General features: G+C 43.7%; 1 protein-coding gene across 1 annotated transcript in view; it reads right to left on the minus strand.

Moving 5' to 3' along the window:
* Positions 1 to 2,188: 2,188 nt before the first annotated feature.
* The window catches only part of PGBD5 (piggyBac transposable element derived 5), a 75,676-nt gene continuing 51,557 nt past the window's right edge, over positions 2,189 to 26,307 (minus strand). The window contains exons 4-7 of the mRNA XM_063329062.1: positions 24,494 to 24,674; positions 17,802 to 17,999; positions 11,759 to 11,864; positions 2,189 to 10,229 (exon numbers count right to left, since the gene is read on the minus strand). Of these exons, the coding sequence (XP_063185132.1) occupies positions 10,034 to 10,229; positions 11,759 to 11,864; positions 17,802 to 17,999; positions 24,494 to 24,674 (681 nt within the window). The 3' untranslated portion in view covers positions 2,189 to 10,033. The remainder of the gene's footprint in view (positions 10,230 to 11,758; positions 11,865 to 17,801; positions 18,000 to 24,493; positions 24,675 to 26,307) is intronic.

Raw genomic sequence — 26,307 nt, forward strand, 5'->3', positions numbered from 1 at the left:
AGAGTTGAGATGGCTTTGCTTTGCAGGGGTCTGATGAGATGCCATTTGTTACTGCGTGTAAAGTGCTCTTTCAAGTCTCGGATGAAGCTGCTTTAAGAGCTGCCTGTGCTTTGACTTAGTGACGGCTGGGGGGGATCCTTCTCTGCAGCGTCTCTGGCTTGGCACTTTGTTTCTCTCTGCTCCCCTCTGGGGACGGAGGGGCAAGTGGAGCAGGATATTAGAAAACACCGCAAAATGGAATGATAAGTTTGGCTTAATTAAGAAAAACTACATGTTGGAATTATTAATTGCAAATTCTCTTGAGAATAATTTCGCAGGAGATTTAGTTACTGCAGGCCCTGGCCTGATATGAATGGATGTCATTGCTTTAAGTGACAGCGCGGAGGTTATGCGCGTGTGTGTGTGTCAGTCTTAACCAGACCCTGGATTTCATAATTTCACAAATTAAATTCCTTGTTTTATTCAATTAGTGTGTTAAAGATGATTCACGTTGCTTCTCGCGCCTCTGATCGTATAGGCTGATTACACACAGCATCAGCTCTGGTCACGGCACATCCAGGGACCAGGGAGCAAAGCCACGTGCTCCTGGGGGTGGCCTCCAGCCACCACAGGGAACACGGAAATTCTCATTTGGCTTATGACACAGTTGACCGTCTCAACTGGCGTGTGGCTGGTCTCACTGCAGGGGCTCATAATCATCTCCTTAGGTCCCTCCTGCCTCTGCGTGCCTGTGGAGCCGTGTATGGAGCCAGCTGCGGATGCAGGTGCTGCGCTGTGTGTGGCTGGTCACATCTCGTGGAGCCCTGCCACCAGCCAGGGTGTGTTTGTGCCCATCCAGCACCCTGATGATGCACCCAGATGTTTCCAGACTCGGCACTCGCTTGGGACGAGGCAGCCTCCACAGTGCAGGCGAGCCCTGGGGTTTGATCAGTCCTTGACCTTGGATGTGATGTCTCAAAGTGGAAACCTGGGGGTTCCCCACAAAAATAGAAGGCATAGGAGAAAAGGAACCTGTTTCTTGGAGAAGCTGATTTTATGATGGGTCCAGACTGTCTTTTAGATCACACTAAAATGTCTTTCAGACCAGCACATTAAGGGGTGTTGATTCAGCTACCTATATGTCGAAAAGGTTTGTGAGAGCTTGGCTGTGTTGAGCACACCAGAATCTCCTGCCCTCCCCTTTTTTGATACTAGCTGAGCAATTTAAGAGAAATAGTCACTTTCTAGAGACTGGGTCCATAGAGATATTAAATAGGTCAAGGGGCTCAGTGCTGGTTGCTTCTGTTTAATGTTTTATTTTCCCTGAAAATCTGGATTTTTCTTTGGTCAACTTAGATGCAAACTCAATTTTTTCCCGTGGGAAACACAAGTTACTGCGAAGAAATACCCTGAGCAAATGAGACACGGCAGACACCTGGCGGATCACAGCAAGAGGTCAGTGCTGAGCCACACTAGCGCTTACCTGGAGGATGCTCTGCAGCCTGGTCCCCAGCAGACGGCTCTGCGGCCATGGGGGAATGAGGGACACAAACTCAAGGCGTGGGGGACATCTTCATTGCGGTTGGCAGCAAAGACCCTCTGTAATCTCATTCATGTGTTCTCCTGCAAGGTTTCTGCTCCCTTTGTGGCTTAAGGTTTAAACCAGGTCGTAGTAACTTGCCTACTTGGAGCTGTGAAACAGCGGTGTCATCACTGGTTTTGCCTGCAAGTGCCACTTATTTGTCATGCAGGTCATGGTTTTGGTGGGCACCATTAGTGGTACAGACAAACCCTGCCAGGAAGAGTTAGAGCAGTGAGGACGAAAGGTTGGTACCGTTCAGCGGAGACGCCTCTGAGAGCTGGGACAGCCGCCCGTGTGTCCTTGTGTCCACCCCTCCCTGCCCCGAGGTGGCTGGGAAGCATCGCTTGTGGGTGCCGGGAAGGCACTGGGGGGGCACCAGTCCCTTCCCTATGCCTGTGTGCAGACCATGTTGAAAGGCGTTTAAAACTTGGTTCTTTCTATAAGAAAACGCCTTTGTACTCAATGGCTGGATAAAGATGTCAGGCTTTTGCCTCTAATGGTCTTAGATAAATTACAGGCTCTCACTCTAGCAGTATTTTTTCCACATCCTTTCACCTACACGCGCAGAGAACTATCAAACATCTTCCCCGCCTATTCCGGAAAAGAACGAGACGGAAAGGCAACCGGTAATATATCTGACTGTATTTCAAAGTTGTTGATTGTAAACAAACTTTGTTGAAGAAATAAAATCACATGACAAGATATCAGAGTGATACTATAAATCCATTTTGTTATTGTCGCCACACTTCACATTTTTGGAACTCAGAATTTAGCTCATGGTGTACAAAACTTGTAAAAATTTATTGCAAGCGTGCCTTTGTGTAGAACAAAACCGGTGTCACAAAAGTAGTTCCCTGTCCCATGCAGAAACACAGTTGCGTATCTCTTACCGTAAAGAGGTCACACACCTGCATTTCCTGAAAGACTTGGCTGTTACAAAATTGCTCTGAGTTTTTAAAAAAAAAAATAAGGGAGGAAAGAAAAAGCAATTGCAGTGTACACTTTGCCTCTGGAATTTATATTTTCAACAGAAATCTTCAGAATTATAAAGAATATAGAACTTTGCAACAAAACTGCAGTCACTGATGTTGTGAGCGGAGCCCGATGGAGTCGGTTTGAAAGCACTCAGCCAGGTCAGGCCTTTGCGTTTGGTACCGTCACTGCATTTGATGGAACGTAAGTTGCACATACTGAAAATAAACGACAACAAAACATAGAGGGGAAGATTCCTTTTCCAGAATCCCCATTGCTCCTGTTTCTACCATGGCACTTCCTCAGACCGTCGCTTCCATGCCGCGCTGACATGCAGCAGTGCTTTGACTCCAAGGCTGATGACTACTGAACGTGTACGGTGTGAGGGAAGGCATGGCGTGAGGCCAGTGGTGTAGCTAAAGCAGGGTTTATGTCGCTAAAGCAGCTGCACAGGCTGGTTGTGTTAAACATCAGCCTGTTCCTTTTAATTCAAAGGCAGGAGGGGAAGGCGGGGGGTACACATGCTGGAAAGATGGGAGTTAGAAGGGATCACCTGGCTCATCTCCCTCTGCCTCCTCAAACCTGCTGCTCCCCTTAGACTCGTCCTTCTAACGGACTGTGCTGATCAGCCTCACCTGTACGGGATCAGATTAATCTCTGGCAGAAATCTGAGTTTTGCTATCTCTAATCTCACCCCAAACCATGGGGGTCAAGGTATTTTTCATTTCCGTACTGCAATGCCAAGCCAAGATTTGGCTCACAACTGGAAGAAAAAAACCAGGTTGTGAAAGTAAGTCTGAGAGACCTGTACTTTGTTTTCCATCAAATGAGTAACTCCCTTTCACAGAGAGGTGCGAATTGTTCAGCAGTCACGTTTTGCATACACCTTGTCACAGATTAACTGGAGAACAAGACCACAAAGTTACTTTGACACCAAGTGGGTTGGGGTTCTGGACAGATGAACCTAGTGTACTGCGCTTTGCTTTTCCGTTTCTAGGCTCTTTTTTTTTTTTTTTTTTGGTAATTAGTGAAAATGGGACAAAATGCTCTGTTTGAAGTCCAGAGCACACCGTAAATACTTGAAAAGTGAAAGCATTTGCCAGCTTTATTTTAGAAACAGAGTTGCCAGGGCTGGGAGCAAACTGCATGGGCCTGGTGTCTTCCCTTCCCTAGTCAAACTTGTGAGACTAGCTTGACTTATGAAGTCTGTTCAAGGATCCCGGATCCCAAATCGCACTCGTCTCTCCCCTCTTTGTTCATCCAATTGGGCCCTGCACATCATGGCCCTACAGGACGGCGTTATGGTCCTTTCCCACTAGGTTCTTCATCCAGGTCCCCCATGCATTCCAGGGTTGTTGCAGTTACATCAAATGAGCACTTCTGCAGAGTGATGTTTTCATGGATAAGAGATTTTTTTTTTGCACTACACATCGTGTGGACCACCTTGACATCTAATATAAGCAATTATTACTTCAGAAGAGTGATACAAAAGGGATTTACCACTTAAGGCCTTTTCGTGATACCTAACAGCCATTCACCAGACCCATCAGCGTGGAAGGGTTTAAAACAAACCAAAACACCAAAAAACTCCCCAGACCACGTCAAAGGCCCCTCTTTGACAGCGATCCAGAGCTGAGGAATGTTACAGCCATTCCAATGGGAGCAGTGGGTGGGGTGATGCTGATACCTGTTTTGGGTCCATACAAACCTGACGGGCAGCACTAATGGGGCAAAGCAGGCAACACCTTCACAGTGATTGCAATTATAGTATATAGGCTTCAGAAACAATTACCCTGTTCCGTCGGAGATTTGCAAAATAGCAGAAAGGATCAGCAAAGTAATACTATAAAAGTGAAGTGAAAGGCCAACTCTCTGCTCTCACCTCTTCCAGACTGACCAAGAACCTGCAGGATGATTTGGATGTGCTCTAAATCCATGGAATGACGAAGCAAAGGAAAGCATAAGGCAGGAAACTTCTCCAGAGCTAGATTTCTGAAGACACAGAGCCGCCTCTCAAAAGAAGAGACCTGTTTTGTACAAAGCACAGCTATTCTCCACTGTTCCCCAACAATGAGATGATGATACGGGGGTTTTTCCAGTTCATAATGCTTCTGGAAACAAAGGTAGGTTTGGAATGAAATGTTATGAGAGGGAATACGTGTCAAGTAGCACTGGTGAGAGGCTTGCGTTTGAGCAGATGACGATGTGATCTGTCTGTGCAAAATAGCCTAGTTAATGACAGGCCAAATACACATGTGTTTTGAGCTTAGAGTTCCTTGCCTTTGTGAAACGCTGCTAACAGGCCTTTGACACTTGAATGTTCTCAACCAGATTGAGATGAGCTCTTGTTTTACAAACAATTAATCTTACAGTAGTCCTAGCAACAGGAAAGTGCCATGGCAAACTCCACAACAGAGATGGACGGAAGACTTCATATTCCACCTAAGCCTCAGTGACTTTTCTCAAGTCAGCCTTAGTAATGATTTGTCTGAGTTTCACATTGATTACTGGACTACTGCAGAGCTTCAGATTCTCCATTTATCTCCTCTAAGCTCCTCAGGCAGGCTGCACGGCTATGTTTTATCCAGTTTTCTGTTACCTTCAGTGCAACTTGGTTTTGACTCGTACCGACCTATACAGAGTAAGGAACCTGTCCTGATAAAGTCCCACAGCCCTCACTTCAGGGTGGAATGACATTCGGCATGCTTTCATTTCTAGTTCGGAAAAGTACATTTGAAAAAGAACCAAGTCACTGAAAACACAGAACGTGGACTTAATCAGCAGGAATGAAAACACCACAGTTTCATCACCCTCTTACCTGTGCTGTGCCTCAGTGTCTGATTAGGGAAGGGGAAGGTCCTATTGGAGGAGCTAATGATGTCTCATGAGAGCTGAGGGTGTTAAAGCACTTTGCAATCCTTGCATGGAAAGTAGCACAGATGCGCAGAATTATCAGTGCAGCAAAATCCCCCGCTCATCACTAAAATCAGCTCTAGGGCTAGGGGACTAAGACATGTAAGACTGAGATATTGGAGCCTTCTTTCACTATTCACCAGCTCAAGATAGACTACTAAATAAATGTTAGAAGGAAAAAACCCTCTTCAGGGAAAGAAAGAAAAAAAAAAAAAAAAAAGGACACAGAAGTGTAGCTGGAGGTAAAGAATGGGAATGCTGTTTTGAGTTGCTGTCCTTAATGTCAGTCTGGAAACAGCTAAATTAATTTTTCTCTGGGAATTGTCTGAAGAAAACAAAGTTGTACCCATTAGGGACACTGAAACTTCTATAAACTGGGATTCTTGGACTACCGTGAAACTGTAGAAGGGTTGGGGATAGAGAATAGAAATGGAAAACAGAGAAGAGATTTCTTTAAATTGTGTCTTAGTGTCAAGTGCACAGATGGGCTGAAATAAAAAGTAGCAGAGTTTCTGCAAGCCCTTTGAAGCATTTCTCAAAGCAGACAAAAGCAGTGGAAACCATTTCACAGTGGCTTCTAAGCTCTAGTCAGTGTTATATTATACACTGGGAAAAATGTTTTCCAAGAATGGATGGTGGCATGACAGACATTTCTTGAAAGAAGGGCTGTGCATAGAAGGTGGTCAGTATGTCCTACTGATGGTCTCAGTTCTTTGAAACAAAGATTGCATACCATAAATAAGTAATTTTCAGTTTTCAGAAGTATGTTAATGAAAATTCAGTTCAGCAGGAGAGAACCAAGCCTTGCTGCTCCTTTGTCTGCTTCAGCTTCAAACTTTTTTTTTTTCCCCTGGAAAAAATTAGAGATGTTCCTCTGTGACCTGGTTGGCATTTCCACTGCATTACAGCTACTGCTGAGCTTAAGATCTCTTACTCAGATTGTCTCAAGGCTACAACCCTCCCCCCCAAGCACCCCAAACTTTCTATCACTTCACAAGCCATTGCACAATTAACACACACACACACACACACACTATAGCTAGCCTCCTTGCGCTACTTTGAGAGTAACCCCTTCTTTTTTTTTTTGCCTCTAACTAGGGAGAAACTTTAATGTTACAAGCAGGTGAAGAACCAAATCTGAGTAAGCCAGTTTGCAGTAAAGGAAATGCTACAAAAGCTGAGCTGCAGTTAACAAACTTTTGCCTTTTAAAAATTATTCAGTTTCTTCCTTAATTACGTTGCCTTGTTTGTAGTAACATAGAGAAAGTGCAAGATGCTTTTTTAATGGGGAGAAATCTTAACTTTCCCTAACCCTATCCACTCCTAGTCAATAAACGGAGAAGATGAGGTGGAATAGTCAGCTGTGGATATAGACTATGCTTTGGTGGCTTTTGCTTGTTGGCTTCGAGAGCCGAAATTCAGGCATTTTGTACATATAAATATATATAAATATTTTTGCTTACTTATGGAATGTTTGTGCATATGTAGGGCACCAGTTCAAAATGATGAGGGATGGTTAAGGCTAAGAAAATGAAATTCATTGCAAAGCTATAATTTTGTCTTCATTTTTCTCCTTTACAAAGGAGACTAAAGCATCTTCCCTGTAATAGTCAGCCACTGTGTAATCCCCCGTCAACACCAATTCTAGGGAAAACTACTCAGGACCAAGTCCCTGAGGCAAAAATCTAGGACACCATGATTTTAGCTCAAGTAATCCACATAATTAACAGCCTACATTAGTGGAAAATTAAACATTCCAAGGCCTTGGACCTACTGCCACCTGAAAAAGAAAAGGCATTTTCTGTACGGGATGGCCTAGATCCAAGCGTTTAAGCATACATTGTAACGTAACAATTGGCCAAGGGCTCTAGGTTTATCTCAGGGGGCTACAACATAGCCGGAGAGTGCTGTGCTTACTCCTCAGAAGTACCAAGTGTCCCCGAGGAGACACTCCTGCAAACCTCCCCATCTCTGCTGGGGGCATGTGTGTCTTACAAATGCTCCAGCGTTGCAGGGCAATGCAAGGAAATTTGGCTCCCAGCAGCTACTGTTCATTCAAGCTGTCCCATCAGCAACGTTCCAGTCCAGGCCTTTCCTTACTGCCCCAGTTTTGGCTACCATAAAATTTACAGGACATAATGAACTTGTAGCTACTCTTCATGTTGCAATATAGCCTGGCATTCTCTGAAGCAGGGAGCATCAAGAACACCATTTGCCTTTAGGTACCTCTGTGGAAATTCCCTCAAAAAAGGAAACTGTGGGTTATACCGCTGACCCTTTCTTTTTCATGCCTCACACTAGCTCTTCTCCCTCTTTGAATACTTACAAGCCACCACACACACTCAGTCTGAAGAGGGGTGGTCTCAGTTCTCTGCAGGGCCAAGATTTGAACTCATCCCTGGGCTCCTATGCAGCTTGGCATTGCCAAGAACTGGAGTGGTACAGAGCCTCGCCTTCCTTTTGAGGCTAGGAGGCCTCAGTGCACAAGGTTTTGTTCTTTCTTCCACGTTTCCTGGGTGGAGACCTTGTGGACTGAGAAGTGAAAAGGGATGCTTGGGAAGCCCACTGCTGTACATCGTGCAGCTGGCAGGCAGAGCATGACGCGTGGGACAGTCTCCAGGCTGTATTGCAAGCAGAACCACCACGGAGCTGGGCATCTTCTTACTCTCCCTGAAACCAGGTGAGATCTGCCCCTAACTCTACTCCAAAAAAATAAGACTTTGGTGGAAATAGAAACATGTCAGTGGAAGGATGTTCTTTGGGCTAGTCAGTAATTTACTAACCCCTGCTGGAGCCTGTCGTGATTTCCATGCTGTGCATTTGCACATCACATAATGATGAAACCTGGGGAGTTCTCACATTGATGTCAGTTACCTTCTATTGTCTCTTGCCAGACACGTATAACCTGGTGACGCTTACACTGATACGGAAATCACTCAATCACTCCATTCCTCTTGAATCAAGCCAAGTCATTCGTCAGCAAAATGTTTCAGGCTTGGGGACCTAAAACCAGCTGGTCCTTTAAGCAACATGTTTTCGGCCCTGTAAGTTAATGCAATTCTGTTTGTGTCCATCACTGCTAACCTTTAGAACACAGAGTTTTTTTGCTGATTGAGTTGTGAACTGAAATCAGTAATGTGCAGAGGGCAGGGTAGTATTTTACCTCGGTATCGATTCTCCCCTGTTTCAATCATACTGCTCTCTCTTGGCTTTGTTTTCCAAAGCTTCATCAGCCTTCAGATTCCACCAGCACCAAAATGTGGCGTTCCAGCCATGGGCACCAGCTCCTGATGATGCTTGTCCTCTGCGGTGTTACTCAGGACAGGAGAACTCTTTGGGCTTGCTCTGTTTTAGTGAGGCTTAAGGTATGGTTGCAACTGGACTTCTTTCTTTCTTTTTGTAAAACACAACGCTATGTTATTTTGCTAAACATGTAATCTGCTTAATTACAACTACTGTGACAAGCCCTGAATTCTAACAAGAAGAATTCCTACAGAACACCCCGCAGTGATAATGGGAAACACACTGCTATTAGTGACTTATTTTTTCTTGCCAACTGTGTACTGAATGGAGTTCTAAAATGGACCAAAAAAGTCTTGACAGTTACAAAAGGAAAAGACAGAAATCATTGTTCCTAAAACCTTAACAGTCCATTACATTTTTAAGCAACATTTAAGATACAGTTGAAATCAAGAAAAAATATAATTGTTATACTCTGATTTCTCACCTGTACACTGACCGTGGCAGTTAAGATGTGAGGCAGTATCTACTTACTGGTTTACTCACTGTTAATACTTACAGTGTTACTCACTGCTTGTGTAGAAAATGTTTCATCTTGGTTAAAAAAGAAAATAAACGTAATGTATTTTCCATTTTAAATTCACTAATGTGTTTGGTTTCTCCTAATTCTGCTATGTTCTACCTGGGATCAAATTGCCTTACATTACATTAATAAAAGCAAAGGGGGGAAAAAAAAAAAAGACATAAAGAAAAAGCCTTAACTGGTCCTCAGTTCCTGGCTGCCTGCCTGTGAAGGTTTTGTTTGTCAATACGCCCGCTTCGGTGTTCGTGTATCTGAACTGCTTCGTTTAGCACACGGGGAGGACAGCAGCGATGCCTCACAGGATGGCAGGCACTCCCAACCACAGCCCATGGTGCACGTTGCTTGTCCCAGAACTGAATAACTCCAAGTAAGGTATCGAGTTTTCTGTAATGCCCGCCTAGGACTGCTGAGCTATGGCCAGCTTATGACAAGCTCTTAGCCCAAGGGGAACTTTACAAGATGACCCTGCTCAACAAATAGTACTGAGATGATGACTAACTTAAGTCTGTTTCTGGTGTACAGATTCCCACAGGGCATTCACATAGGCAATTTTGTGTCAGCTTTTCCACTGGCACTTTCTGCAGGACATGTTTACATCCAGCTGCTACTAGGAACAAAGTTTCCACCTCTCTAGTGGCATCACTTGGCATTTTTGGATAAGGACAGCACTGGTGGTGTCACAAGTTCCTTGCTTTGCCATTCCAGGTGTGGTGTCTTCTTCTGCTTACCCTCCACCCCCTGCCTACGCCACCAAGAACAATGCATCAATGGGAGGGTGAGGTGTCTTCCAAGCCCAGAAGCTCCTTTACGAGTCTTTCACCAAACTGTGCGCGGCTATACCTTGTCACATGGTAGGCCTCTGACATTTTGTAGAGGATGTAGGCATTGTTTATAGCGATGCTGATGGCAAACCAGAATACTTGCTGCCAGGTCTTGTTTGGTTTGTGAGATATGAAATACCTAAAAAGCCAAGAGAGAAGGGTAGGGAAAAGCACCATTCAGCCAAACACTTGAAGCTGGGATGCAAGAAATAACCCCAAAGACTCTGCAGTCCCAAAGGTAAAGCAGACCCAGGACTTAATACCTAGTGCAAGCATCATCTTCAGAAATTTTGTACAACGTATGTGACAGTCATTTACAGTTAAGTTGCACAATTTTGGAAATTTCTAGTAGTGTCTACAAGAACAGACTTCCTTGCTCTCAGAAGAAAAACCTCAGCAACACCCTCACCTCTGCACCGCTCCACATAAGTAGGAGTACTGATACAGACTCCTCCAGCTTACTTGTGACAAACATCCACGTGGTGGGAGCTGTGGGTCTGAATCCCTTCAATTTGTAACTTAAAAAAGTCTCAGGCACATTATGTTACAGTTTAGAGAAAACTGCTGATGCTTCTCCTCTTGTTTATCTCTATTGCGAGCAAAGAATGATTTCTGCTGCTGTCAACAGTAGGTGGGAGGATGTGGGGGTAGAGCCAGAGCGTGCGGTGCTGGTATGTGGAGCACCTCTCCATAAGGCAGAACTAGAAAAGACTGACATCCTTATTTTTAGCTTATGACTAACTCTAGGACTGCCAAAATATTCATTCTTTGGTCATAAGATTTCCCACTTTCCTACTTTCATTTTTTTAGTTACCATTTAAATCTACTACCTCACTTCTTTTTTGTATTGATGTCCTCAAATCAGATCCCAGCATCAGTCTCCACCAACCACCTCCTCCTCTTTCATCTCTTCTACTGAATTCTTGCTGCCTTGCTCAGAACTGGCTTGGAAAATCCCTGTTGTTTTTTCTTGCTCCTCAATTTTTAGTTCTCGAAGTCTTCCACACCTCATGGCTATTCCCACAGCCAAGCTTCACCACTGCTATTCTTACTCATTTCTGGTTCTCCCTGCTACATTAAGAGCTAACACTAAGGACCCCAACCAGAATTCAGGAGCCAAAAGACCTACATTCTGCTCTCCCAGATCATCTAGATCAGCTTTACATCCACAACTGATTGCACTTTCCTTCTGGCTCCAGGTAACATGACTATCACAAGTATCAAGATTATCACAGATAATCACCTAAAGACCATCTGCTGATAGGGGTGGGGAGCTGAGCTAGCCTGAGACACTTGTGGGGCTGGTAGAGCCGAGTTGAATTCCCTACTTAGTCTTCAATTTGATGCGGCCAAGAACATCAGCCTGCTGGCTCATCTTCCCAACACTTCTTAAAAGTCATTTAAAAGATGCTAAGAACATAAGGCTCAATTTTTTTTGACTGGTGGATAGGAAGATAGAGCCAAAACAACACTAGCAATGCAGCTCTTGCCCTCATGCAGAGCCAGCTTCTGATCTTTGACCGAAACAGGAGTTTTGTCAGAGATTAATTCCATGAAAGCAGGATTGGGCCCTCAGCTGCAGCTCAACATGGAAAACTCAAACATCGCAGCAACAGAAAAGGAGTGAAAGAAATACACACATGCACACACACATATATTCTTACTTACTTGCTGTATTTGTCATCATATTTGCAGATATAGCTAAGGTGAGCAGCAAAGGCTTCAACTGCTAATGGGCACGGAATTTCTCCGCTTTTTCTCTTAATTATAACTCCTGTATCAATTAGAAACATAACATTTTTAAGTCCACATGATAGGTCTAGCAATTAAAAGATACAGTTTCTATATACGGTTTATTATAAAATAAATCTTATTGACATTTTCTGCCCTAAATCTAGGAAGTTGCAGGTAACACAGGTGCTAAATTGATTTTTTTTTTAACTGGTACTGCATTGAGCAAGTGAAAGGGGAAGAAGAGGGATCATTTTTCAGTTGGAAATGAAAAAGTGTTGGACACAAACACTTTTACCACGTGTTCAGAAAAAAACATGCACATTGCCATAGTCCCATGGTAGTCCCCTACGGGCAGTATCAGTCTCTCCTCTGTTGGTTCACAATTGTGGTCCCTTCTAGAGCTGTGACTTGCTGTTTTATGCTTTGAGTTCTGAAGGTCCCAAATGAGTCCTTTGAAATTAAATCCTTTGCTTGTCTCCACCCATGGAGGCCAAGAGCAACAGTGCCTCCACTCCACTGGGTGCCAATCCACAAAGAAGGGAAAATGCAATAAAAAGGAGCCAACTGGCTAAACCCAGTCACGACTGGGTGAGTTGGTGGGTGAGCTGAGGGAGTCATAACCACAGTACCTTTGAAATGGGAAGCAGACGGATTTGCTGCGGTGGGGAGCCAGAGCTCAGATGTGGCTTAGGTGGCTCAGTGGAGCTAAGCAGACATTTTTCTGCCTGCGAGTGATGTTTCCTGCCCTGCCTGGTCAGCTGGCTAGATAATTCAGCTCATCATGGGGGATGATTATACTGCCTACTGCAGAAATCTGTGGTAAGGCAACAAGTCCCCTGCAGCTACCTACCAACTACTCTCTGCATAGACAAAGACACAGTGCCTAGAGCAGGTTACTCCAAGAACAGGCCCCATTCCCTCACATGGTGTGCCTTTGACCTGGCCTTCTCCAACACTACAGCAATTTTTATGAGTCCAATGCTCTCCCAAGAAAAGCCCCTAGCTCTTCTCTGCTTTATTGCTCCTGTCCTCTGTCTTTTCTCTATCCAGGGGAAGCTCCTTGTAGGAGTACAGTTCCCTAACTTTTGATTGTACATCCCCACAGGGTTTGATGGTCAGCGCTCCAGGGTATGGACCACCTCTTGCTCCATGTCTATGGCACACTGCTTAGTGAGGATCCCTACTCTCTCCCAGGCACAGCACTGTTTTTCTCCAGGTCTAGAGAGGCACAGGCCTGGTTGCATCCTTTCTCAGCATTGTTTCAGTATCAGTACAATTCTGGGCTGTCTCATTTCTCAAGTCTTCAAACTCTCATTGCCTTCCCTCTGCCAACTCTTTTACAATCATCCCTAAAATGCTCCTCACGTTTTGATTACAGGCTTCACCATTTCATTCCTTCAGCTGGAAGTCTCATTCCATCCATTATCTCTGTCAAGCCCCCTGTGCTATCCTAGCTGGCAGGCTCTATTTTGAAGCGAGACTTATGACACATACTAAATGTCATGTTATGGCTGAGCCATGCAGCAATTTATTTGGGGTCTTTGAAGTCTAATTTTTCAAGAGTCCGAAATGATATCACCTCTAAATTGTTCAATATACTCTCCTTTCACCTCTGCCTCCTCAAGCTGGGTGTAAATGTGGCCCAAGGGGACGGGAAAAAATCCAATCAAACAAATAAACCCTTCATTACATTTGCATACATATCGTGCTTTCTTGATCCTTCTAACGAGTCCTACAAAAATCTGGCCAGCATGAGGTAAAAAGGGCTGATATACCACCAGCCTGCTGCATCAGTGCTGCAAAATCACTTGCCATCCCATCTGGGCAGGTCAGGAACAGGTAAGAATGTTCCTGGTGTCAGCATTTTACAAAAAAAAAACCTCCTTCCTCCTCTTGCTCTCCTCTCTTCTCTTTCTTCCCCCTCTCTTCCTTTGGAGGATTTTTATTTCCTTTGCAATTCCCTTTGTATTCACAATCCTTTAAAAAAAAATAAGCACTGCAGTGGCAGCATGTGGGTACCACATACTCTCTCTCACTTTCTATTATATTCCACATAACAGTCCTCTGTTTTGAGAGTATAAATAGCTTTATAGACACAGTATTTTTGTAGCCTTTATTAGGCTTGTTTGGTAGCTATAGGCCACCTCTCCTGGGAAGACGACTGCCGGAGCTGGGTCATTCCTAGCTGCAGGTCTTTGTGGCAAGTGGTCCCAAGCCAGCTGAGTCACCGATGAGCTGTTTCCCCTCCTGGTCCTCCCCCAGCATCGCTGTGTTCCCGTCCCTGGCAGCACTCCAGGGAACACACCTCCTGCTCTGCAGCCACGGCCTGCCTTTGCCTGCGTGCTGGAAGGGGTGCCGGCTGCCGGCCTCCATGCTGCCACCGAGGACAGGCATCAGCCTTTGGGTTTGGGGTTTTTTTAACCTTTTTTAAATTTATTTTTAAGTTTTTAAACTGTATGCTTATCAAGCAAAGCTTGGGAAATACCATCCCAAATGAAACAAGCAGAAAGACAAAGGTGTACATACGTTAGTTCCTTCAAAACACTTATTCTAAGCCAATCTGTGATTTTAGGAGCTAGAATCATGTTTCTTAAAATTGGAGGCTCAGTAATACTACTAGCACTTGCGTCCGCCTTGGCAAATACTGAGATGGCACAACATAAGATAACAAAGGCGACACTGCATGTTCCAAGTGCTGTATGGCTTTTTATCATTTGTTACAATTCTTTATCAGAATTGCAGACAGTCAGCATTGTACAAGGTCTAATGTTCCAGGTCTTCCCATCAGAGTCCTCCAGTCCCATCCCAACTCTTCCAATACTTGGACACAACCCCCTGAATATAGTTTTACAAAGGACATACGGAAATAAAGTAAAACCCCTAATCTTCCTCGTCCTGAAACATACTTTTAAACATTATGCTTTTTTCTCCAGACTTTCCAGTTCTGGGCCAATCTCACAAGCTGATTTTTCAGGAAACTAGATTGTCACCGGACACTCCTCACTCCAGCTTCTCCTGGGCTATGAACCACACAGGGACTTACACAACTGCTTCATGCAATAGCGATGCCTCCACAACATCTCCCATCTTCTCACAAGTCACTTGTGAGATGCCAACATGCCATTTGCAGCTCTTTAGTCCTTGCATATGGGGCCCAAGCATTGTTTTCTATCCTTAGCTATTGTCTCATTTAGCTTTCAAGTAGAGCTGGTTGGTGAAGAGCAGCTGTGAAAGCTCTTCTCAGAAGGAAGCTACTTCTTAAAAAGATCTTGGGTTCAACAAGTTTTTGCTAAAGGTGTCATTCTGATCATCCTGCTGTGCAGCAAGTGAAGTTGCTGCCTACTCCATCCTGCTTCATACGAAAAATACAAAAGATTGTAGTTATTTCTAGAACATGGGAATGGAAATACTGGGAGAGTGGGCACCAGATCCAGAGTTGAAAAACAAAAATGCAGCCTTGACCCACAGATGGTGAGGTTTGGGCCTGCACATACATCACCTGCTTTAGAATAAGGGTAACTTTTTACTCTCTGGGGGTCCCAATCTCTTTTGGTTTCTCAGTTCTTCTGTAATACAGGCACAGGGGAAAATTAAACTCAAGTTAAATCTTAAGGGAAATTAAAAACCCCACTGAATTTTGTTCTAGGCAGAAACTTCATAGTTGATAGCACAGTAAGCAGGACATTTTTGCAAGACTAAAGGAATAAGACTCATCCTTTCCCATCTGAGATGATGCATTATGACACGTTGGTTCAAAACATCCGTAATAAATAACCTGCTGCATCTAAGAATAGCATTCATAGATCAGCTCTGACAAGTGTACTGCCCTCCTGGTGCCTCTGGCTTGGGTGAGATTTGCACTCCGAGTACAGGCAAGATTTACCTTTTTGACTTTCCTTTAAATTGCAATAAATAGCTCATTATTAGCTACACCCACCTCTTTTCTCATCCTAAGTTTTGGGTTGATCATCTCCCGCCTTCTGTTTTTAAGGTTTTCTCTTCACAGCCTCCTCCATCTCTATCAACATTTACATCCAACCAAATGCAAACATGCACCATGCATGGTCAGGCAATCCCGCTGGTACCAGTCTCTGTCTAACCACCCTGCGTAGGTTTTATTCCCCTTTGTCCCTACCTCCTCTCCTGTCTAACACACGGGCTTAGCAGATCTGTGCTACAGGCTGCCTCAAGGAGAAGCGATTCCTCCTCTTCCTCTCTAATTATGTGCCTTAGAGGAGACTCTGGCGGTCCAGCTTCAAGTTGGTTTAAACTAGCTTTGCTGCACTGACTTCAGAGATGCCAAATCAGAGGCAGGCAATCTGGTTTCCTGCCTTCCTACTGAGACTCCATCTGTTCTCAGCTCTCCACTAGAGACTCTCTTCCCCCCAGCACCACTCTTTAAAAAGCTAGTCTCCGTGTTCTGCTCTGATTCAGCATGAACTATGTCAACTGTCCCAGCCAGCATTTGGTGAGCAATGTGTTGGGCAAGTCATGGCCATCACAAGCAGAGGTCCTAATTAGCGGATGTTAAACTACCTCACACACGCAACCTACAATCCCATCTATGCCAAAAGAGACCCAGGGTCAATCACAAGCACAACAGCCCACATCTCCGTGTGCTGCTTGTAAAGGATGCTGCCAGCACAGAGTCTGGTTTTGCTCCCTCTTTTAACAGGGCAGTTAATACTGACATTTACAAGCGTATTTTTCTAGTAATATTTAGGAATTATAACCAAATGCTCCCTGATAGCCTATAAAAAATAGGAGGCATGCAGTGGTAACTCTTATCCCGTTACTGCAGCTGAATAATCTAAATCCCGTAAAGCGCACAAGTGAAACAACACAAAACCTGATGGTGAACACCCTCCATGGGGAGGACACTGCTCCAGGGACTGGCTTTATCAGGGTCCCCAAAGTGTCATATTTCCTTCACATACATATTTTCAGCATTTGTGCTCAGACACCAGTCCATCTGAGTCACCAAGTCCTCGCTCTGCTGGGGTGCCCAGCAGAATTCCTTGGGATCAGTCACTCTTTGCAAAAGGTAATGAGCCTTCTGGTAAGGCATCGAGCAACACACAAAGACAGCGTTTCAGCTTACAGTACAGTAATTCAAGGCCTTAACTTTGCTTCTGTAGCCTGTACACACATGTGAGAGTCACTTGGGATTCAGAACATGAGTGTACAAGACGCCTGTGAATTGGTGGCTTTACATTTAAAGTTTTAGGTTATTCTTACTTGTCTCAAGCAGTTATATGTAAATCTGAATAATAAAAATGAAAATGAACTGAAATAATATTTTCACTGAAAGATAAATTTCAAAGAGTTAGCTTCTTACAGATATGGCATCTTATAGAAGTTTCCAAACCTTCTTAAAACCATCTGTATACTTTCAAAAAGGAAAGTATCAGGAAGCTCTTTGCAATCATTTGAACTACCCAAGTTATCCGTTTTGGTTTCTTTTCATCAGCTGCTAAAATCAATTTAACATACAACAGGAAACCTTAATCATTATTACTTCTGGCAAAAAGACGCTGTTTGTGACTAAGTTTTTACCGGATAAGGGAAATTAATTGTAGGATCTGCTCAGGGTTCTAAGTACATCGTGATGTTTATTAATTTTTCTGTATCAGCAATCCTACAAGATGCTTTGCAAACGGGGCCAGTATAGTGTTACACAACAACCACCTTCCTTTCTTTGACCACCAGCAAAGATACAATCTTTATACCTAAAAGGACACTGCCTCCACCAGCTCGGGCAAAGGAGGCTGCATTAGCAGTAGGCTTTTAACCTTTGTACGGGGAAAAAAATAGCTGTAGGAAGACACAAAAGGGAAGTAATCACTACTGCTACTGATTATCTAGGATATTATGATCAAGCTCTTTGTTCAGGCTTATTATCAAACTCAGTGACTCATTTTGCCTTGTCACATAAAGGATGTGCCCTTTTGAGATGAGCAGTAGGAATATTGCTTACCTTGTTGAACCGGTGAATAGGCATTGGTCAAAAAACGAAAGTGCCCTTTATTGTACCAGCAGATCAAAGACATGTTTCCCTTCATTCTTATTCTGTACTGTCCTCTGGACTGGGGAGTTTCAGGGTTGTTCAGCATGGATGGAGGTAGGCCTGTGCAGTCACTCTTCCTGGTGCTCAGCAACCCACAGCAGTAAATCTCTGCATGTGAACAAAACCATTGCCTATCAGCAAGCCATTGCATGGACCCAGAAAGCAAGAGCAGTGGAACAAGTCTGAATGACCTGATGAGAGAAAGAGCTTGTCCTACAGCTTTCTAGTCCAACAGATATGTTAGCCAACTGGCCGCCTCCTGTAATACCAAATATTTGTGTCCTACGTGACCATCTCTGGAAACTGACAAGTGCAGAAAGTCTGCTCTCTAGATGAAATGTATTGATGTCTCCTGCACAGTCATGATGAAATGACAAGGAGAAGAATTCAGGGTATCTTCCCAACAACAACATCCATAATCTGTTCAACAACCTTCACAACATGTTTAAAACTGGACTGAAAAAAAACCCCAACAGTGATATGCATTATGGAACAAATCAGAATTTATGATCCAAGAGAGCCTTTGATGTTTAACTAAGAGAATAAATTGTGGAGGGAACAGGGAGGTAGGGAAAGCTATAGCATCTTAGATGTTAACTGAAATAAATTGTCCTACATGACTCTCATGATGCTTTTAATCACCGTATACATAGCTGACAAACTCTGGTTTAATCTACTGCTTCACTGTGCTGCCCAGTTCTTGATTTCCAGCTCACTACTCCTTGCACTGGCATCATCTGGTTTGTTAAGGAAATACTGCTTAAGCAATTAAGAACCACTGAAACCACTGGTTGATTTAAAAAATGCATGTGTCAGAAAGATAGAGAAGATGGAAATGAAAACGGATTTAGGGAAAGGAGATAAACCGAACAGTGCCCTAGTTAAGTGAGCACTGATCTTGTCCTGCACAGACATCAGAGGCTCCACGGGCGGCACATTCTGCTGCTCACAGCTTCTTGGCCTTTTCATATTGCGAAAAAGGCAATGGATAAAATCTAACACCACAAAACGTGTCTTAATGCAGCCAGGTGGGCACAAACAAGATTTGGAAATGACATTAATAATGACAATGCTTGAATTTATCATTAGGCTGTGAAATAATAATTCTGTTAGTCCAAGAGAAGCAGATGTTCTTTATCAAATTAGCTGAACTCAAGGAAATCTTGTATGGAAACTTCCTCAGTCTCCCTAGGTTTTGTGTTAACCCCCCTGAGTGAAAAAAAATGATGGGCATTGAAGCAGGTGACATCTGTGCACATCTTTCATATGGCAGCAGAGGCTTGTGGTAATTTAAAGCTCATCTATCAGCTAAGTCTACTTGATCAAATTTTTCATCATGCTGAATTTTGCATGTTGGATAACTGGATATCCTTACAGGGGAAATGCTAGGTCAGACTACAGTGTCTGGCTTCCCCTGAGCGTTGGTTATTTTTAATGAATGAATCAGTCCCTGGAAAGTTCCTTCCACAAAAGACAATGAGAAAAGCATTATGGCACAGGCTCACAATCAATACAGGAGGAAGAGCATGTCCAGTGGAAGACTTTTTTTTTTTTAAAATTCCTTGTCTTGCTAAGAGGTACACAAAGAGTGAAGGTCACATACCTGCAAACTTTGGCATTAACATAGCAAACTTTTAGAAAGCTTTCCCCTAGTCAATGTTAAGATCTTCCTGCTCTGATAACAAGCAAGCCTGAGAAGAATTTCCTTAGCTACCTAAAGTTTGTGACTCACTGAAGGGTGATACTTACTCTCTCTAGGAGACTGCAACGGTATAAAACCAAGCTAATAACTACGTTATTGTGCTAGAGCTTCAAAATAGCAACAGACATCTCGAGATGCCCATAAAAATTAATTGCAGCCTTTCTTTTAGCTCAGGCAATAAGCCTGCAGAAAGCTTCCAGCAGATGTTTCGCTCCTCATACAGAATAATGGGAACCATTTCCTCACTCAGGAACACACCGTGGAACATTCCTGCTGTATAGCTTAGAAAAGTGCAGCACTTCTGCAGATTTACTAGTGTCTCTCATCATGGATGACACCCTTAATCTGTAGAGTTTTTTAAAACCACCCAGTTACTATAGCAATAGAAGCAATAAAAATTATGCCCATCTGGCACAATGAAGTTTTTTTGTGTAATTAAATCAGAATCACAACAGGTGTTTGCCACATACACAGGAGTCAGTGGAGACGAATTGTCCTCCTCTGGTCTTCTTAAACTGTAACTGCAATATAAATCCATACACCTAAGCTAGTTTAGCAAAGATGAGAAAACGTGGTGTAGTCACCCAAGATTCATTCCCAGGGTCTCCAGGCCCCGGACAGCTTGTGCTGAAGCCTTTTTCACCACATCTTTATTAGTATCATTTGCAAAGGCAGCCAGGGTTGAGTTAGTTCAGGCAAAAATGCACATTCTGCCCTCATTTATCCTGCATGCAACGCTGGGTCAAGTCAGAGCTAGGGCAACTGGTGGGCCTGTTGTGGGAAGGACATGAGAGCTTGCTTTTAGTCCATGTGCTGGAATTGCAGGATCCTGCAAAGCTTGTGAGTGCCATGGTCACTCAGGCTGGCAACTCCTGCAGCTTTGCCAACCCCAGCCACTCTGCAGGACAGGGCCAGCTGCTCCTGCTGGTTCAGAAGGTGCAAAAGGGACTTTTGGGGGATCATATGTTTAAGGGAAGCAGGGGACACAGGGCTTTAGGAGGTGCTGTCCTCTGTAATGGACAACACTAATGTTTAAAGGGGAAAAAAGACGTGCACTATGAATGAATGTCACAGGAAATAATGGTGACAGCTGCCTGCTTGCAGAACAGAGAATTTGGGGCATTTCAGTGCAGGTTTCCAGTTCTATTCAGAGGCCAGAAAAAGAAATGCTTTGTGTGTCCCCTGAAAAATAAAAAAGAGGTCTATTCAGGTTTTTGATTTTGAAAAAAATTCAAAGTGTCCTGTCATATTTTCTGAAGCTTTCTCAGCTCTTGGTATCTTCATAGACCTCAGAATTATGCTCACCAACATCCCTTTATTTTTCTAAGCACATATTCCCTACTGTGGTACAGTGAAGGTCCTATGTAGCAGGCTTTCAATAAAGAACACTGGTTTTTGCAGTAATGCATGTGTGGGTTAGGGCTAGGAAAAGCAAACAATAGTTAAGGTTCCACAAACGTCTTGTTTGTTCCGCAAAAGATACACAAAAGGATCATAGGATCCTATGGATTAAAGGATAATTCAGATCGGAAGGCAACTCAGGAGGTCTCTAGTCTCCTATTCCCTGCTTAGAGGTCAGACAGTGCTGCTCAGGGCTGTGTCTTGTCTGTTGAAAACCTTCAAGGACAGAGACTACACAACCTCTCTGGGCATCCTGCTCCACTGTCCTCAGGAAAAACCTTACATCTAGTCTGAACTACTTCTTTTGTTTTAGCTTATGTCTGCTGTTTTTCATCCTTCCACAATGCACCAGTGTGAAAAGCCAGCTCCATCCTCTCAATAATCTCCTCAGGGTAGCGTAAGGCTGCTGTTGGGTCCCCTCGAAGCCTTCTCTTCTCAAATGCAGTTCCCTTCCCATAGCAGAGCATGTGGTCCAGCCCCTGGTCAGGTTGGTGGCCCTCTGCTGAATTCACTCCAGTTGATTGATATCTTTCTTGTACTGGGGGTGTCATCCAAAATTGTGATGAGTAGGAGGCAATACACATGGCGAGCAGGACACAATAATTGCCTCCCTCAATCTACAGGCTACAGTCCTGATAACACAGCCCAGGATAGTGTTGACCATCCTTGCTGCCAAGGCATGCTGCCAACTCATGTTCAACTTGCTGGTTAGCAAGACCCCCAGGTCCTTTTCATCAAGAATTTTGAGAGGAACAAATACATTTTTGGTGCATGCCTGATTCTAGATTTTCCAGAATTCCCTTTAGTTCCTTCAAATATCAGTTTAGGTTGCCAAAAAGTTTACAGTTTCTAAGCATTAGCTTATTTAAATTTCCCCCTATTTCTCTGTTGATAGTTACAAAAAACTCCAAACAACATAAAGCAGTTAAGATCAATACCAATTTCTTCTTGTCTTCAGTACTCAATGGGATCTTTCTCCTTCCACCACTGATCCTGCTCTAGCCCAGAAATGAATTTTTCTTGAACAACAAAAGCAAATTTGTCAGTTTAAGAATGGGTCTTGAGCTGTCATGAGAACCTGAGCCTAGATGCTTTTCAACAGGCTTTTATGACACTTCTTGGTCATGGTGTTCAGATTTAGTGGTCCATACACCAAAAAAGCATTAAGGTCATTGCTGAGGATGACTGTGTGATACATGAGGAGAGACGCCTCTGCTGAGTCCAGGCTTCTCTGCCTGCCTCTTGCCAAACGTCCTGCCAATGCGGTAGGATCCCAGCAGGCGCTGGCAATACACCAGTTGCTTTGCAGCAGAGTCAGTAAACACTGTCTCCTCGCAGGGCTCTTACCAACTTCACCACTGCTTGACATCTCTAGCATCTTACCTCTCCCAGTGTCTCATAGTCACTCCAGTTCAACGTCCCCCTGCCAAACCTGTGAGCTGGCCCCCAGTGCCCCATGGCAAACGTGAACAATCCAGTGGCCTTATAAAACACTTTCACATTCTCCCTGTGATCTTCTTTGTATAGGATTGCCACACTATTTTGCAAAGCCAATAAACCTGCTATCTTGGTGTCCACCCTGCCACCCACCCCATAGCTTCACCCCTAGGAAGGTGATAGCATGTACCAGATCAAAAATTTTATTTTGGAAGCAGCTGTCAAATATCGTAAAAGGTCTCATGAAGCCATATAAAAAATCGTGAACCAAACCGAATCTCAGTATAGCATTAGCATATTTGATCAGACAGTAAGTCAAAATTGCACGCTTTAAAAAGACATTACTGAATTTCCTACCTGCTGGAAACTTTTAATTTGAATGATTTGTTCAGTGTAAAGCCCATGAATAATTCACCCCTGTGAACAATTAGAATTATCTGTAAGTAATAAACACTCAGCTGGTTTGTAGCCATGACTCTTTTTCACCAGGGTTATGGACCAACTGGGTCGTGACATATTGTTTTTATCCTTCCCCAGCTGAGCATAAAGGGTGCAACTCAGCCGTCCAGTTTTTGTCTGTCAATCTCTTTATATTTAAACCTGACACATCTCAGGTACTAGGATTACGTGGGTTATCCTCTAAAATTTTTGAACCCACATTTTGCATTGTTGCCTTGGTAGTCTTAAAAATGTAATGCTGATAATCAGCTGTGAAGAGAGTCGTTTACTAAAGGAAAGTCTCCGCTCAGAGGAAAAACTCCAGTACACTATAAATATGCTTGACTTCTTTCTCATTTGGCTGTTTGCAGTACTTGGGAAACCACGACTCTCTTGTGAGAATATGGCGGCATTCCACTGTACTCTGTGATCTTCCAGCTTACCTAAAATAATGTAGGAGTTAAGTCCTGCACGGAGCTCATCAGAGACAGCCCTCAGTGCCAGCACAGTCTGAAGTGCCCAGCTACAGCACTGGTGCAGCTCACTGGCGTGAGAATCAAGATATTGTCTCAATTCCCAGTCTCTCCCCTTGCTCTGGGCCACGTTTCATTAATATAATGCTCTAAGTGGGTTTAATTTTCTGCAATGCCAAAAAAACATGCCAAGAGAAAAACTCAGTCATCAGTGATGTGTTGAAAAGGGAAACGGCCCCGTAGCCTCCTTGTACGTGATGCATAATGGCAGCCTCCAGTCTTACTGCTACAAAGGATCTATGCTACGCACCACGCCGACGCTGAAAGGCTGTGCTGACTAAAGAATGAGCCAAGAGTAACATTGAGATGACTGAAAATTGACTGTCAGCAGTACAGGAGACTGTAATTTAAGGGGAGTCGCAAGCCCTCAGCATTTCTGAGAGCAAAGTAACACGTGGCTTTTCCACACCTAAGGTGCGAGGGCATTTGACAAAGAGGATGTCCTGGGACTACTCTCTGCACTAGGAAGAAACTGGCTGGGAGAGCCATATGGGTAGACATTCTGCTGGCAAGTGTGCTTTTGCTAACGTAGAGTTTATTATGCTTTCAAAACTAAAAACTGTCCTACCAAGGCATCTTGATATTAGCAAAAAAAGCAAACTTTACTAGGGCTTTTGCAATGGCATAAAATGTTATCTAGAGAAGTCACATGTTTAACAGATATTAAACCAGCAAGGACTTCTAAGGCACACCTGTAAGGATTCATCCCATCCCTAGTCTTTCACAATGGAAACAGAAAAATCACTGGCAGCTAGGAAATCCCTTGAAAAGTCCCCCAGGCCACATAGGAGATTAGATCTCACACGTCCAAGGCAAAGAACAAAAGCAAGGGCTTTAAATAACCTTATTTAAAATGTTTTTACACCCTCATTTTGAACTTTAAGAGGTTTTAAAGAGGAAGATTTAAGAGCAACTTAGAAAGTCCTCTGCATAGTACCTTTTCATGAATGAGAACTTTTCTTAGAGGTGACCAACTTATCTGTACAAGGAATTGAAATATCAGTGAAGCCTTTGGGGAGTTTTTTTAACTCAGTGGCAGGAGGCCCCAAGGTCTGTCATCATTAAAACCCAGTGAGTCACCCGATACACACCTTGCTTCTCAAATTCTTCAAAGAGATTCAGGCTGGTAATGCTTGGGCCAGTGAAGATGATGTAGTTCTTCCCAGAGGCGTTCTGACAAAGGCTTTTGGCCACCATACTGTGAAGCTGCGGTTTGTTCTTCAAAGCATCCAGCCCGTCAGCACCACTCCCTTCTTTGAGATGGACATAAATCTTAAATGAGAAATGGTAAGAAAAGTCAGAAGGTTATAAGGAATCCAGAGGCAGCAGATGCAATTGCTAATGTACCTGCTCAGCTCAACTGGAGACAAGCTGAGAATCAAGGCAGCAAATACTTTTTATAAACTGCTAATTAATCTAAAGTCCCTTTCAAGAGGCTGTTGCTTTAAAACCCCCTCAGGTTAGCTGGCACGGCTACCTATAAATACAATGTCCTTCGCCTCAGCTTAAGGGCTTCCTGAGGTTCTTGTCACTGTTGTGCAGTTAGAAGATTGTTTGCTTGGCAGGAAAAGACTCCAGTCATAACTGAGATTACGTGTTGTACTGAATCTGTATAGGCTTCAACGCTGTCAGCAAAAGGAGAGCATGGGAACTTTAGTTGCAAAAAAAGGCCCTTAGAAGATGACCATGAGGAAATGGCCCATTAGCTTCACTGCAGTAATGTTCAGATTTATTCCTGCTGGTGGCAACCATTAGGCTGCGACGCAAGTGCGTGTGCACCCCCATAAATGAGAGGAGCCAGCAACACACACACACACACAACCAGCCAGAACATCCTCATCAAACTCTCCAGGCACAGTGCTAATTCTTAGATCCTTTACTTCCATCATGATTTGGAGACAACCCACCAAAACAGACTGAACCAGGAAGGAGGGTACAAGCGTAATACGTTGCTGTTAATTGGGAAATGCCTGGGCTCATCTGTAGCAGGCTGCGGTAGCTTTATCGTGTAGCCTGCTACTGTGCAGTCCACAATGCTATGCATTTCAAGAGACCTGTCACCACCATCTGTAGGTGGACAAACATGTTTGTGTTAGACTGCAGGAACATTTACCCCTTAGTAATACGACTGTAACTAACTGAACACAGTCCAGCTAGTATACCCATCAACTGAAAGAGCACTGAAGTAAAGCTATTCCTTCATTCCTACGAGTCTTCCCTCTGGAGGGGGAGTCTTCTGCATTGCCATGCAGAGAGAGAAAGCACAGAACCCTTCCTTTGTGCACAAGCCTTCACTGACAGCATTTTACAAGCATAGCTTTCACCAAAGTTGAACATGTATTAAAATCAACTCGGCATCTGACCTTCATCTTGTTCTAAAAGTCAGCAGAAATAACCTGCTGGAAAAAGAAATGAGAAGCAGCAGACACTGTGCCCAGTCACTCAAACAGTACTGTAACACTATGGAACTTGCACAGATTTAAAAATACACACAAATGCCAATTTTATGAAAAATTTCATTTTTTCTCGAAGGCCTGCCTTTGAGACTTTGTCTCTGAAATACTTAAATCTTTTAGGAATTCCAGGAAATTTTACCCATCAGAGAAAAAGTTGAAACTTGCTTGATGTTCAGGGGCAGGGAAAAGGAATTTTGCCTTGTTTCTTGGAGTGATGTATCCACAACAAGCTTTTGTTAAATTTGCTTGAGACCTCAACCATCCAGAACTTGCAGCATTTCTTTCCTGGGTGTGCATCTGTTTCTCCTACCAACGTGCTCCTTCATAAAGGAAAGTTCATTACAACGCTCAGAGAACAAAAATGCTCACATGTTTGCAGTAGTGCTCCCCGTAATTTATATCTCAATCATCTTAGAAGGGAACAAAATTCAATTAAACCGCTTTTCCCT

The sequence above is a fragment of the Chroicocephalus ridibundus genome, chromosome 3 (genome assembly GCF_963924245.1).
Source record: "Chroicocephalus ridibundus chromosome 3, bChrRid1.1, whole genome shotgun sequence".
NCBI classification, from domain to species: domain Eukaryota; kingdom Metazoa; phylum Chordata; class Aves; order Charadriiformes; family Laridae; genus Chroicocephalus; species Chroicocephalus ridibundus.